Below are 14,385 nucleotides of genomic sequence, written 5' to 3'. Positions count from 1 at the left end.
ATGCTCTGCATTAGTGCTTTGATGCAGCTGGCTTTGGGGGGAGAAATCTTGGAGATGAAAGGCTTTAGTACATCTTTGGGCACTCTACTGATGTTTTTTTAACCTTTGTCCTCTTCAAATTCGTGTTGTAGATGTGTATTGGGATTCAGGTATGTGCACACATGCGCACACTGCAAACTTCCATATATGCTTTGAATTTGGGTTGTGCCTGCTTTAGTACATAATGTGTTAGGTTTTTAAAGCACTATTCATTATTGAAATCTGAGCTTTTTAGGTGTTCTTAATATAATTAAGTTTTTGGTTTTGAGGAAGAGTTTTATGAGCAATGAATTTAATTCCAGATCTCTGAATCTTTATATATTCTTTGCATATATACACCAAAGAGTTTTAATTTCCCTTGCAAACTGTTCCCAGGTCACACACATCCTGCACTGCAGATCTGTTTTCCCAGTTATTTGTCTTGTTCTAAAAATTAAAAGCAATGTATTATTTTCTTGAGCTTTCCCTTGTGCTGTGCATTATGATTTGGGAAACAGCGTGCTTCGTACCAATTTCCAGAACACTTGTAATCATCTCTCCTCCCCCATCCCCTTTCCTTCCTCCCTGTTGTCATAGCTCCCCGCTTTTCTTATCTTTCCTCTTGCTGCCGCAGCTTTCAGATGATAATTCCCTACTCGGAGCCGGCTGCTGCAGAAGAGCTGAATGAGACCCAGCACACTCACAGCTGACCTGATGCTGGAAGGAACAAAGACATCAGTCCGTGCTTTGCCTGTGGGCTTACCGATGGCATCTCCTCCCCAGCCTGGCCGTGTTAGGCGTGATCACAGGAAGGTGCAAAGGGAACAGCACTCCTGGCTGCCCCTTGCCAGCTGCTGTAGGGGCAGAAATACACAGGGCGAGTGGGGTGGAGGACCAGGAGGTTCCTAATATTTGCGAAGGAGGTCACCATTTTGTAACAGAGCTGTTGTTTTTTTCCTGCCCCTCGTTTCTTGGCTCTCCCGTGGCCAAAAGCTCCGCAGCCTGCCCGCCAGGGCCAGGTGGGATGACGCATTCCCTGCGGTCATGCCGGCCGCTGCCAGACTCGGCAGGTGACGCCGCGAGACCCTGCTCATTTCCTCTCGTTTCCGCCGGCTGAGCGAGCCAACGTGCTTGTAATCTTTCCCACAAGGGGCCCTAGGCCACCAGGCTGAGCTGGAAAGCCTCCGGCTGGTTTTGTGCGCTCAGCCCCGGGGTTGCAGCTTGCTTTGGGGCCGGCTGGCGAGGCGAGCAGGGCAGCCCAATCTGTGCTACGCAGATATCTGGGCTCTTCACGGGGCAGCTCCTCAGCTGCTGTGATTCCCAGTGCAGGGCTTTAAAGGAAGCTGCCATCTATTTCTGTCAGGTGCTTAAGATGCTAATATCTGCTTGGAATATGGTATGTGTGGTTATTCGGGGTACCACTCTAGCAATAAAATGCTTATTTAAAAAAATCTTCTCATTTTTCTGTTAACCATTTTGTGAACTTTTCTTACAATGACAGCTGGTGCTGTGATGGTTTAAGGGTTCCACTCATCTTCAATCTGCTGGTGGACCTAGGTGATGAAAAAGTGCCTGCCCAGCAGCTTGTCTCAACCAGCCCCCAGTTTTTCCTGTCCCCAGCTTCTCATTGGAGACATGGTATTTTGAGAATATTTCCACCGTGACCAGCTTCTGACTTTGTGGGCTAAAAGGGAAGAAGCACAGTACGATAAAGGATGCCTGAGGACTTGGAAGTGGAGAGTTTGAAGAAAAATCAGTGCTTGCTGCAGGCTTTTGGCATGCCTGGGTTTGCTCTCACCAGATGCATTCTTGACCTTATTTTCCTCTTTACCTGTTCTTTCACATGTTCCTCTGTTAATGTTTTTGTCACTTCAGAAGGCACTGCTTGTTGCAGGGATGTGAAGGACGGGTATTTATTGGTTTTAATTCATCAGCAGCAGCTCATAACCACCTTCTGAACAGATTTCCACCCCCAGAGGGTGAGCAGTTCAAGTGCCGTAGGCTGACCCGAGTGTATTGCCATGACTGTTTTTAATGTGCTGGAGTTTAAATGGGCACAGGCAGGAGTCAGCTGTGCTCTGAAATGAGAGGATGGGTCTGGTAGCTGCAGAACATGACGGGGATGAAATGCATCTCCGAGGTGTTTCAGTGTGGTGGTGAAGAAATGTCAGAAATGGAAAAATCAATATAGCTCATATGTAATGAATTTTAAAACTGTCTAATTAATAGCTCTTGAAGCAATTACAAATGAGGAATTGCCTTCCAACGTGCATCTTCCTGTAGGTATTTGCTGCCACTGATACGTGACCACGTTTAATGTTTCATGCATCACCCAGAAGAGGTCAGGACATCCTTGCCAACACAGTTTGCCTCCTGCTGAAGTCCTCAGGGCAGAAAACACAGGTGTAGTTACAGGGAGCCAGGCTCGTACACTGAGAACTGGGGGTATGGAGGGGGAAGGCAGCTTCTGAGGGTTGTGGTCTGGTCTGCTTGTAGAGTGCAGTCCGTGCCTGGGATATTGGCGTGCTGGTGTTGTCCAGCAATGCTGAGCAGAGGAGTTCCCAAATGACACTCTCAGGTCCAGCCAGGATGTTTTAAAGGGTCAGCTCTCCCAGCAGACCTGCTTTTAGGTGCCAGAATGAAGGCAACAAACCACATACCAGTCTGACTTCTGCCGAAAACCCGGAATGAAATCTTTTTTTCTCCAGCAATTCCCCTTAAGCTCTTCTGAAAACATCTTGAGATGATTTTACTCAGTTGGAGAGGCTTTGGATGCCTTGTGAAACCAGCAAATCTGCCCGAAAATAGAAGGAGGATGTTTGTTGTGGGTGTTTTGTCTCTTTTTGGACACAAGATATTTATAATCAAGGATTTGAACTCGGTGTTGATGCGCAGCAGCCTCACAAGTTCAGAGCACCTGCGGTTTTTCCATCCTCCTTTATCTCTCCATCAGTTTATCCTTAAGCATTTGTCACAGCACTACAAAGCCCCTCTGGAGGGTGTCCTGGCCCCCTTCCTTTTATTAAAAGCTATTAATGGCATCCTGGCCGGGACGGTGCTGCGGGTGGCTTCCTGTCACGCTGGCCCTGCCCGGCCCCGCGGGGAAGCAGACGGTTCTCGTATCCTCTCATTGTGCTGCTGTTTCCTGCGAGGAGGCAGCAGGCTGGGCGCATGCCCTGGATCCAGGCCTTTTTATGGCCCCCAGCGTGTCGGAGAGCCCGCTCACCTCCTTCTCGGGTCCCTCCTAGCCCAGCTCAGCAGGAAGCCAGGCGCGCCCGCGTCCTGTTGTGCTCCGGTTAGCCTGCCCGGGAGAGCGCTCCGCTGAGTCCGAGTTCAGAATGAAGGTGAGCTTAAATCTATCTAAGATAACTATTATCAGTGTTGGTAGCACTGAGTTTTAAGCTAGAGCTTATAATATTATCTTAAATACTCCTTTTTGATAGTTCTCTCCCAGCTTTTTGGTGCCTTTCTGACCAATTCTGGAGTCTGCACAAGCACTTGACTCTCATATGTCCTTTTTTTTAGGATCAGAGCTGCTATTTTGTGATTCTGTTCGTTCTTTGTTTGCTAGTTTAAGAACTGCCACAGTGAGCATATAGTGAGCAATGAAAACTATAAGCTCCTGTTGCTTGCTTCTTCCATAGGAGCTTTCTTTGTTCCAATTAGATCAATTTAACCACTGCTCATCAGCCTGTTTTTCCATGTGAGTGAGGCTTTTAAGTTCTGTTGTCACTTAAGCTATTTACTTATCGTGCTTGTGTGCGTTTTAAAATAATTGCCTGTGTTTCTGGAAAAGAATTGACACCTATGGGTGGTGAGGCCCTGGCACAGGCTGCCCAGAGACGCTGTGGCTGCCCCATCCCTGGAGGTGTTCAAGGCCAGGCTGGATGGGGCTTTGGGCAGCCTGGGCTGGTGGGAGGTGTCCCTGCCCATGGCAGGGGGGTGGAACTGGGTGATCTTTAAGGTTTCTTCCAACCTTTCTGTGATTGTGAGAGTCTGTTACAGAGCCCACATCAGGGCAATTCCCTGGTCCCTCTACTTTATCCTTACAGCTTCAAATAAATATGAATACTCCTGAAATTATCTGTAGCCCGGTGAAACTTGATGAAATAATTAGGACTGACTTTGTGCGAGCAATAGTGGCTTGGTGCAAGAATAGAGTGAATTCTTTGGGAAACCTTTTTTTCCCCCTTTATTGAATAAGTCTGTCGCTTAAATGTTCCCTAAAGCTGCTCCACTGTTGTTAGCGGATAACACAACAGGTCGCAACTGGTCTGTCAGTCCCTTAGGTGGCTACTTTAGATAAATTCCATGAAAGTTTTCCCTACTCTTGTTTTAACCAAGCTCCCCTTCTCGTCGCAGCCTTCCTGTGCCCCTCTCTCTGGGGATGGAGCCTTTTCCTGTCCTGCCCCTGCCGGCTGCCTTCCGCACTGCAGGCATCCCGTGGTAGTGCCTGCGGGCTGGGTCTTGCCAGGAAAATAACCCACTTGTTGTTGACTCTTTTTTTTAGATAAAAGCTGTGACGCTGCAGGAAACTGAATCTTTCTGTTTCTTAAATCAGCTGGAACAACTGTAATAGCAGCCTTTTTTGCTGTCCTCTTTTAATCTTGCACAAGGGAATAGTGCGACTCCTTTCAACCTGTGCACAATCTGCTGCGAGAGCGATTTTCTTGAGATGGTGGATGAGTGTTTCCATTGCCTCAGGCAAATATTATGGGTCTCTTTTCTTTTTTTCCCTTCCCCTCAAAAATCCAGATGTTCAATGTCATCACCCAGTGCTTGAAAGCTACTGGTGTGTTTTCTAAGAGATAGTTTGAGGTTTGGATCTGCTTACCACAGTTAAAAATTAAATCAAGTGAAATACCTTCACCTTTTACTCCTCCCCTTCCCGAACATCATTCTTCATCTAACCTATCCAGCAACGTAAGATTCATTAACTCTTAAGAAATGCAGTATTCCTCTGCCTTGTAGAATAAAGAGGTGGCAAGTACGTTATGATATTTATAAAAGCATTGTATGGACAATCAGGTAGGATGGCTGTGAGCTACTTACAGAAAAAGAAGAACGTGCTGAGAGTAATGCAGTGCTTTGAATGCTACCAGGTGACTTGGTTGGCCAAAATGTCTGAGGATAGGTGCTCTCTTGTGATGATGGCATTTTATTCAGCTTTCCTGTAGTTTAAATGACACTTTCTTTTTTTTTCTTTTTTTTTTAATCAAATGCAGTTGTTTCTGTGTTTTTTCTTTCTATTTAAAAAACAAGTTGTAAAACTGAAAAAAGGGGGGAAACCCCCCCACATTATAACTGATCCATGACAGCCACTGGAAGACTGATCACCTTAATCATCGTGATGATGATAGATGCGCTCAGTTTAAAGGCTTGTTTCTAGGACTTAATGTATGCTCTTTTCTTTTCAGACTTTTGATGCAAATGATCTGTATCAGGGACAGAACTTCAGCAAAGTTCTCAGCTCTCTAGTTGCGTTAAACAAGGTAACTGCAGGTAAGTACAGTTCACTCTTTACTTTGCTCTCCTAACTTGTCTTCAACTTGCATCAGTGTACATTTATGCCTGTTCCTATACTTCAGATAAAAAGAAGCTCTGCAGCATTTTAGAAGAGTTTCTTCGTTGCACTCTATTAAGATTTTAGCAGCAGCCTGTCTGGGTTCTCCAGTTTCTTCTTCAGAAGAAAGTTTTGCTGTGGGCCAAAGACTGAACCTTCTAGCTGGCAATAATTCTTAAAAAAAAAAAAAAAAAAAGAACCTATTGTTTGTTAGTGTTATAACTATGTTTTTTCTTTTATAGTCCTCCTTTGGTCCATTAGAAAATGGATTTATTTATTTATTTCTAGCATCAGAAAATACCCCTTAGGAGCGACTTCCCCAGTTGAATTCTTAGTTGTAGTGAGTGGGCATGGAGCAGTACCACGGATTTCTTTGAAGTTACTTAGGCCAGTTGAAGATGCTGCCTGTCATCTCAACTTCAAGTGGAAATGTAGATCGTTACTTTACATCTTTAAAGCTGCTACAGCATGCTGACCCATAGCAGTCTTTAGGAGAGAGGGACGAGTGCAGCTGTTTGGTCCAGACATCAGTAGACTAATATCCACATCCCAAAGTCACAATTGCAGCTGGCCTTAGGGAGGACCCCAACTGATCCCTTTCATGGGGGGAGGGAGGTGTTGCTGTTGGTATGGAAACCAAGAATCAAAACCACATGCAAGCAAACTGTGTTGTTGCCTCATTCCTAGAAGCAAGCAGAGCTGCATAAATCTTCCTGACCAACTGTACTTCCAAACAATTTTAACTGGGGACTCTGTCAAAGGCATTTTAGACCCTACCTCCCTAGTGTAGTATTGGAAGATGACTTTCAGATCTGAGTCTGCAGAAATGTCAGGCATGTGCAGATTCTTCTGAGATGAATCTTTTTGTGAAGGGAGGAGCGTGAGTAATGAGCCTGAAGCGTGATGAAAGGATATTAAATGTGTTCCCTCCATCAGGTTCTTTTACTTTGGAGAGGATAGGACCGAGGTACCAGTTGCTTTTACTAGACAAATAAGGGGAAGAGAATTGGTGTAGGGAAATTGAAGACCATGGAGAGGAAGAGAAGGTGTTACAAACACTGGAAATCATTGGATGGAAGTGTGAAAGTTCTGTGAAAACTACGAAATCCTGTATTTCCCTAACATGCAAACCCTATTGCCAGTCAAGATTCTTCAGTTTTTGGCAGCAGAGATGATTTCTTTTTTTTTCCCCCTGACAATAATGCCACTGAGAAAAATCATGTAACATGTTTATTTGGTATTTGAATGGAAACTTTAGTGGATACGTGGAGTCTGGAAGCCCTTAAAGTCTATCAAAGTGTCTAAATAATACTTGTAAATTATTATTACTACTTATTGGTAAAAACACTTGCAATTTGTGTGGTTTGTTTGTGATATTTTTTCTTTTCAGGTTGTACAGAGGCAGTTTATAATTCAAGCCTCAAAAGGTGCTCTTGTGGTGGCATATTAGTTGTGCTGTTGTAAAACAGAAAACACTGGAAATCAGGCCATGCTTAAGCGATTTTTACGTAGAGCATTTTATGGTTGCCCAGAAGCTGGAACACGCCACAGTGAATAAACCTCATGCTCTTTTCCTGGGTGAACTGCCCCTAGGTTTAATGTTGGATTTGGTGGTGTGTCTCTTCTCCTACTTGACCGCAGACAGGAACCATAACAAAATGGGCATGGCGATGTTTCAGGTTACTTTTAATCCTGAAGTTCTGTCAGTTCTTCATGGCTCTCTTACTACTACAACTTGAAAGCTTTGGGGAGCACTGGAATTAACCATAATGGTATGATTTACAAATGAAGGCCATGACCTAGTCTCATTTCTCTCTAAACATTTTATAAAAAAAAAAAAAAAAAAAAAAAAAAAAGATGAATGAAATAAAGCTTTTGAAAAAAGAAAAAAGATGCCTGTTTTTTTTGTATGGACTATAATCAAATCAGCAGTGTTTATATTAATGCAGTGCCCTTCAAATGCTTTTAAGAAAGCAAGTTCAAAGTGTGAGTTTTTTTATGACTTCAGTGTGTAATGATACTACCCATATGAAATATGCAAGTGAGGATGAATAGTTCTAATATCACACCATTTGACTAGGGAGTTCATCTCCATGTATTTCCTGAAGGATAATGCTTTTTGGAGCATAATAATGACTCACTTAAGGATGCATGTGAGGAAGGTGTTTGCTGCAACCCTGCAGTGGCTGAGCATCCTTTGCCAACATTTCCCTTCTGTCCTCATTGCCCGTGTCACTCTCACCCTTCTGCTGCACCTCGGCTGCTGTTGGATGCTGTGCTGAGGCTGGAAGGCTTTCTCTTGCGGGTTAATCGAGTTGTCCCTTCGGATGTGCCACGGAGCAGCAGATGTACTTTGTTCACCAGTCTCTTTATGGAGCTGAACCTGTGTGTGTTGCTTCTTTCACCCAGAATAACTAGGATTGTGTAACCATTGTTTGCCTTAGTATGAAAGCGACAGTAGGAGAATGCGTTTGTCTCTGTGTACCTCTGATCCAGGTCAAGTGATGGGAGACACAGCGAGCTGCTAGGAAAGATTAAGGGGCATAAAAGCCAGGAGAGCAGGTGGGAGACTTGGCTCGTCCCAAACCTGAATGTCACTAGGCAGAGTGACATTGCTGTGTTGCTTTCAGGGCTCTTTGAAGCTTAGAAGCCCACTAAATAACATCCTTGGGTATGGAAAACATGAGGAAAAGGATCAACTTGTCACACACAGGCCTTGCTGGGCCTGCACTGCCCCGCTCCCAGCTGGGGTGGTGGCCTGGGCCCTGCTGCCCCCTCGCTGTCAGCCCTTTGGGTGAACTCCTCAAGCTTTTTGTGAGAGGGGCAAGTGGAAATGGGGAGAAGTTGCAGGGGGTGAGGTATTCCTTGTTCCAAGCGAGCAGCTTGCTTCCTTTCTGCCCCTTTCTTCCCCCTTGCCCTCAGAGAAGAAGTAGCTGAGCTGGCAAAAAGGACGGGAGAGAGGGCCGTAGGAAGACGGTGGAAAGAATGTCTTAATTGAGAGGGAGATGGCCGTGGTTGGGGGGAAGAATTAAGAAACAGATGTGGCTGGCTTTACTTCAAGCAAGCTTTCTGCATTCAAATGTCTTGGCCACTAGCTAAAACGATGTTGGTTAATTACCTTTAAATAGACTGGTAGTGGGTAGGAATGGAGAAACACAATCCTAACCCTCCTCTTCCTAAATAGCTCAGACTGTTTTCCTGTCTGTACGTGGAAGAAACAGACAGTGGCTCTGGGTTTCAGTTCATACTATTGCTTAATTTTCTTAAAATCTTGAATTATTGAGCAACCACGGATACTTCGAATCTGCTTTAAGTACGTGAGCGTTTCAGGAGTGGGCAGAAAGCTGTATGCAAATCTGTCAAATTCTGACATTTGCTTTTTCTTCCTTCTCCAGACATTGGGCTGGGCAGCGACTCTGTATGTGCACGTCCCTCATCTCATCGGATAAAGTCTTTTGATTCTCTGGGGTCGCAGTCTTTACACAGTAGAACTTCGAAGCTCTTTCAGGGACAATATCGGAGTCTGGTAAGTTCTGGAACTGAAACATGCTGAGGTGTGTTTTTTCTTTTTTACTAAATTGATAAGTAAACAATAGCGTAGCAAACAACTGTTGACTGTGTTTGCTCTCTTTCACCTCTGTAGTTCAAGACTGCGAAGTTCTATTTTTACAGCTTGTTTACGTTCCAAAATACATGCAACTTTTCTGAGAACTTTTAGGTATTTTGTTATTGTTTTTTTTTTTTTTACCTCCCTCATTTACCATTCCATGTTGTCTGCATATGGAGTGTTTTTCCAGAAATTACTTCTGAAGTGTAAGGACTTACTCTTATAAAGGCAAAATCTCATGTTCATCTTCAGCTATACTGACTTAATGAGTTTAGGGATGAAACCTCAGCAAGAGTAGTACTTCTCGTGTTGGTAGTACTGGTAGTTATTCTTCTTTGCTGCTAGGTTTCAAGGTGAATCCTCCAAATAGCTTTCGGGTAACTGGGTGGCACGGGCAGTTGTTTCACAGTGCAGCTGAAATCAAGGTGGACTACTGCACTGAAAATAACTGGTGAAAGGTGCTTTTAGCAACTAAAAGGTTTATAGGAAGGGTTCAGACCCCTACTGTAAACTGCTTTTTTCATGTTTAGGGGAGGCATTTTTGAACTATGTGATGATTGCTATGCGGAACCTTACCACAGTGCTCTGCTTAAATTTTCTTAGGTGTGGTTTGACGTGTTTTCTCTGGTAGCAGGGCCCATGCAAGTTCTTGCCCTAGGCCACTAATTCCAGCTCCCACTCTGTTGTTCGCCACCCACTCCGTTTTGCTGGTGAAACCATGTGAGACCAGCTGTTAACTGGATCACTGAAATAATGAAATTGAAGTGTTTGTATCAACCTAGTGACTTGAGCAGCTTTGTAGATGGTTACAAAGGGGTGGAAAAATGCTAGAGCAAGGAGAAGAGAATTAGTGACCAACACCAAGAAAATACTTGGTTTGGTTTTGTTGCTGTAGATGATCAGTTGGGAACAGTTCTTACCAGTTGTTACTCAGTTGGTTCTGCTGGAGAGCCTGAGAAAGGGAATGGGCTGTAGCTGTTGTCACTATGCAATGTTGTTGTCTATTTCGTGGCTTTTTACTGTTTATGAAGGCAAAATGAGTTTTCTTGTTGAGCAATTGTAATAGATGAGAACGCGTGATGTGCAAGCACAGACTAAGGCGGAGACACTTAACTGGATCTATGCCACTGTCAGATGGTTTGTGACTTGCGGTATCCTGGGGCTTTCTGTGTATTTTCAGTGTTTCATTTGCCCTCATTTTCCTACAGTTTCTCAGCCACTAACAGTCTGATTGTTAAATTGAGATGTGATACAATAACATAATTGCTGTGAATATCAACTGAGCTGACATGTAGTATGATTCTAATGACATTACACAGCAGATATTTTAATCACCTCAAGTATACAGCCAGCGTGTAAGTGAAAATCTCTTACCTGGATGGCTGACTAGGATCGCTTACAGTTGTTTTCTCACTTAAATTACTTTTATTTTGGTTATAAGTAGGCCTTACTTGTAGTAAAGACAGGCATGATTAGTAGTCTTGTTCTCTTGGTTACAATGCAGTGGTTTGTGTTTGGATTATTTAAAGCTGTTCATGTATTTAGCTTTTTTTAGCTATTTTAACGTAGCAGTTAGTCCTAATTCTCATTAAATGAAGTAGAGAAATACAGAAATCCAAGAATAAAATGCCAAGTTTGAACACCATTCCTTTGAAAGACTTGTTAGAGTAGCTGTTAGCATTTAGTTATTACAGAGCCATGAACTGCCTTCACATTTTTGACAGGGAATGAGCATGTGTATGGGCAGCTGCATGTCTGACGTGCTTCAGACTTGCACCTGTGCTAACGTTGTGGCAAATGATTTGTGAGTATGGCACAAAGTACTTAAAAGTACTCAATTATTGAACTGATTCTTAGGTTTTGGGGAAGAGCACCGTTTTCATGCATGGGCAGAGCACTGACGTGCATGTCCCAGTGTGGAACCTTCCAACACGATCCATTATTGGCAGGGGGGAAGCTGCAAGCTCTCCGCTGTCCAGAATTAGAGGTTTTGAGTTAAACCTAACTCAGTACAACTATTCCCAGTCCAGAATGGGTTAGAAAACTCTCTGATGTAAAGCTGTTATGCCTTTTTAGTTGCCAAGGGCAGTTTCAGTTTATACAGAAAATAGAAATTGTGGGTTTTTGTTTGTTTGTTGAGAGTAAGATTTAGTCTCGTTTTTTAGCTCTGTTTACCTGCTTCTGATTTGAAGGAGCTGTAATAAGACGATATGCACCTGGGACTGGTAGAAATCCATGGATATAAACATCAGAGGCACCAGGAATGGCAAATCATCCTTGCAAATCCTTAGAATAAAAATGTGTGCGGGGAGAGGGCTGGCACATGCACACACACACTATTTTAATTCTATGCATGTTTGTTTGTTCATGAAATAATTGTTTAAATATCTAAAGTTATCCATTTTTATCCTTTCTAGGACATGACAGATAACAGCAACCATCAGTTGGTGGTGAGAGCGAAATTTAATTTTCAACAGACGAATGAAGATGAACTTTCTATTTCAAAAGGCGATATTATTCACGTTACAAGAGTGGAAGAAGGAGGCTGGTGGGAAGGAACTCTGAATGGCAAAACAGGGTGGTTTCCAAGCAATTACGTACGAGAAATAAAATCCAATGGTGAGTTCTGAAGGAGGGTGTATTTATACAACTCTGTTTTGCATGGAGGTGGGTAGTTGGGACTGATTAAGAACTAATGTTTCTTATTTAAGCTTGACTGCATTTACTGACCTTCATTCACGGAAATCATTAGGGCTTAGGAACTTGTACTCCTCCCCCAGCTCACTATAAAGAGTGCTGTAGGGGTTTTGAGGAAACACGAAGCTTGCAGAGAACTCCCACGTCCTTTTGCCGTCTGTCGGTTGCAGTTGGGCTGCTGTGACTTCTTCAGTCTGAATTTCTAGAATGCGAGACGCTGGCTCTGACACTGATGTGCTTTGAGTTGGTACTTTGGGCTTAAATAGTGTGGGATTTCCTGCCACCCCAGCCACCTCCCCCACAGAAAACCCCAAACCTACACAGTTCTAGTACTTTGAAGCAAATGGAAGCAAATGACTCCTGCAGGAAATATCCTGAATTATAGCAAAATCTACTGTTAGATTAGAGACAGCTTCGTAAGGTAAAGTATTTGTGATAACTTTTCCCTTTATTGTTCACATACCTTCCCCTTTTTTTGTTCAGGCTGCACTCTTACACCAAAAATTACCCTGAAAATCACATAGTGAAGGTGCCGTCTGTAAATGTCATCTTCACAACCATGTAACTAACCATGTTTTTTAATCTACCAGGATGTTGATGTGGGTGATGCAATCTACTGTTTGTCTCTTCCCTGTCTCTGCTTTCAGAGACTGGGGACATCCCTTTTGCTCTTGTAACTACCCATGAGCTCTGAGAAGCTTTACCACTCTGTACCTTGTCATAGCTCCAATGAAAACACCTCTTCATGGCCATGCTAAAAACATTGGCATAACTTTTTTTAGGCAGCCAGACAGATGCTTGGTTGCTAACTCAAGCTGAGAGGTTAAAATTCAATTTTTAAACTTGTTCTTTCTTTCCCACTTGCATTATCTTACTTCCACCTTGTTATGCTGCCTACAGTCCCTGTTTGCAGAGTGCTGGGCTCTTAGATCTGTGTGTCTCTGTCATTGTCAACTAGATCCTCTTAGGCGTAGTCAGGATATAAAGACTTAGCTTTAATGTTCTTCAGAGGTCTCTCAGATGGGGCTTATCCTGAAAAACAATTCCCAAAGCATGCTTCTTCTTGTCTGCAGTTTTGCAGCAGCCTTTTGCAGCAAACGGGCTGAATATCTATTCCCATTGTTACTCATCTAAAACATTGTTGGGGAGACTTTGTTTGGATTTCATCAGTTCTGATGTCGCCTGACTCCTGAACCTGGGTCAGCAGCAAGGCTCCAGAATGGAAGCAGCTTTTAGCAGTGAATATAAGAGAACCAAAAGCTGCCAGCAACTGAAGCTGAGGTTATTTTAGTCTTTCAAGTATACTTCACTGGGTAAAGTAACTTTCCTAAGCAGGAAAGCTGTGAGGCCAAGGTTAGTACCAAGTGCACTTGGATTCTTGCCAGTCCTCGCAACCCTGCCTGATGCCTGATTCCCTGGGGCTGAGAGGAGCTGCTCCCAGGTTTAACTTCGACTTCTCACCATCAGAAGAGTTTGCTGCTAAGCTCTTCCTCTCCCTGTGCTCTGTAGGCACGTTCCCAGTGCTACAAGGGCTAGCTCCCTCTGGTTTCTGTGAGACTGCTCGCCTTCCTGGAGCACTCCCGTGTGCTCACTTCCTCCTGAGTAAGGGAACATGCACTTGGTTCAAGTAGTGCCAGCACAGAAAGAACGGTGCCACGTGCATGATGCTCGTTACGAGTGGTTGTAGAAAAGATAATGAGCTTTTTAAGCAAAGTATGGTGTTTAGTTTTCTTAGGCTGAAAAATGACTGTAAATTCAGGGGAAATAAAAATCCTTTCCCATCTCAAACTTATTTTGCTGTTGACTCTTTCTCTTCTCTGGAATGGATAAAAGAGGATTTGCTTGAAATTCTGTGCTTATGATCAAATTTCCAAATAAAAGAGCGAAACTGTAGTCATAGTGGCTTTTCAGGTATATGCCTACACTGTAAGGATCAAAGGAAGATGGTCCATTTCTCTCTGCATCTTCCGTGAGCATGCTTACAGTTCCCTTCTCAAGCCGTGTAACACCTTGCTTTTCTAAGTGTTTTTTGATTGCTAGTCAAGAAGTATTTTGAAATACTTTTTTCCCAAATCTTCATGCTGCTGTTATGTTCCACGTGACAGGGTAGAAGATTTAGGTATTTGACAGTGTGGCCTTAATGAGTTTTTATTTCTTACATAGAGCAGGGGGGGAATCTTAAGGTTTAGGTGGGGTCTTACCTTGTAATGCTGCTTCTGGCTTGCACAGTAGAGAGGTTTGGAGACTTTGAGAGTTACCTTAGGAAAAGACTAGCATTTGGCCAAGCTGGGAAGCACTTATATAGCGACTGCTATTAGCTAATCAGTTTAAAAAACAATAACAAAACATTACACGGTGACTTTCTGGGTATTAACATTGTAACCCCTTTAAATGGCACAACTATGCAGATGATGATACAGCTTTGAAAAAAAAGACATTTGGTTTTGCAAACATTGTTTTCTAACTCTTCAATGAAATTCATGTTTGATTACTGTCTTGC

General features: G+C 43.4%; 1 protein-coding gene across 3 annotated transcripts in view; it reads left to right on the top strand.

Moving 5' to 3' along the window:
• ARHGEF7 (Rho guanine nucleotide exchange factor 7) overlaps positions 1 to 14,385 on the top strand; it is a 110,085-nt gene that overhangs the window by 34,308 nt on the left and 61,392 nt on the right. For all 3 annotated transcript variants that reach the window (XM_084536336.1, XM_084536337.1, XM_084536338.1), the window contains exons 3-5: positions 5,436 to 5,520; positions 8,977 to 9,107; positions 11,606 to 11,807. In XM_084536336.1, the coding sequence (XP_084392462.1) occupies positions 5,436 to 5,520; positions 8,977 to 9,107; positions 11,606 to 11,807 (418 nt within the window). The remainder of the gene's footprint in view (positions 1 to 5,435; positions 5,521 to 8,976; positions 9,108 to 11,605; positions 11,808 to 14,385) is intronic.

The sequence above is a fragment of the Aythya ferina genome, assembly GCF_964211825.1.
Source record: "Aythya ferina genome assembly, chromosome: 1".
Taxonomy (NCBI): domain Eukaryota; kingdom Metazoa; phylum Chordata; class Aves; order Anseriformes; family Anatidae; genus Aythya; species Aythya ferina.
Note: the sequence above shows the minus strand (reverse complement) of the source record. Positions and strands in the feature narration are given on the sequence as shown.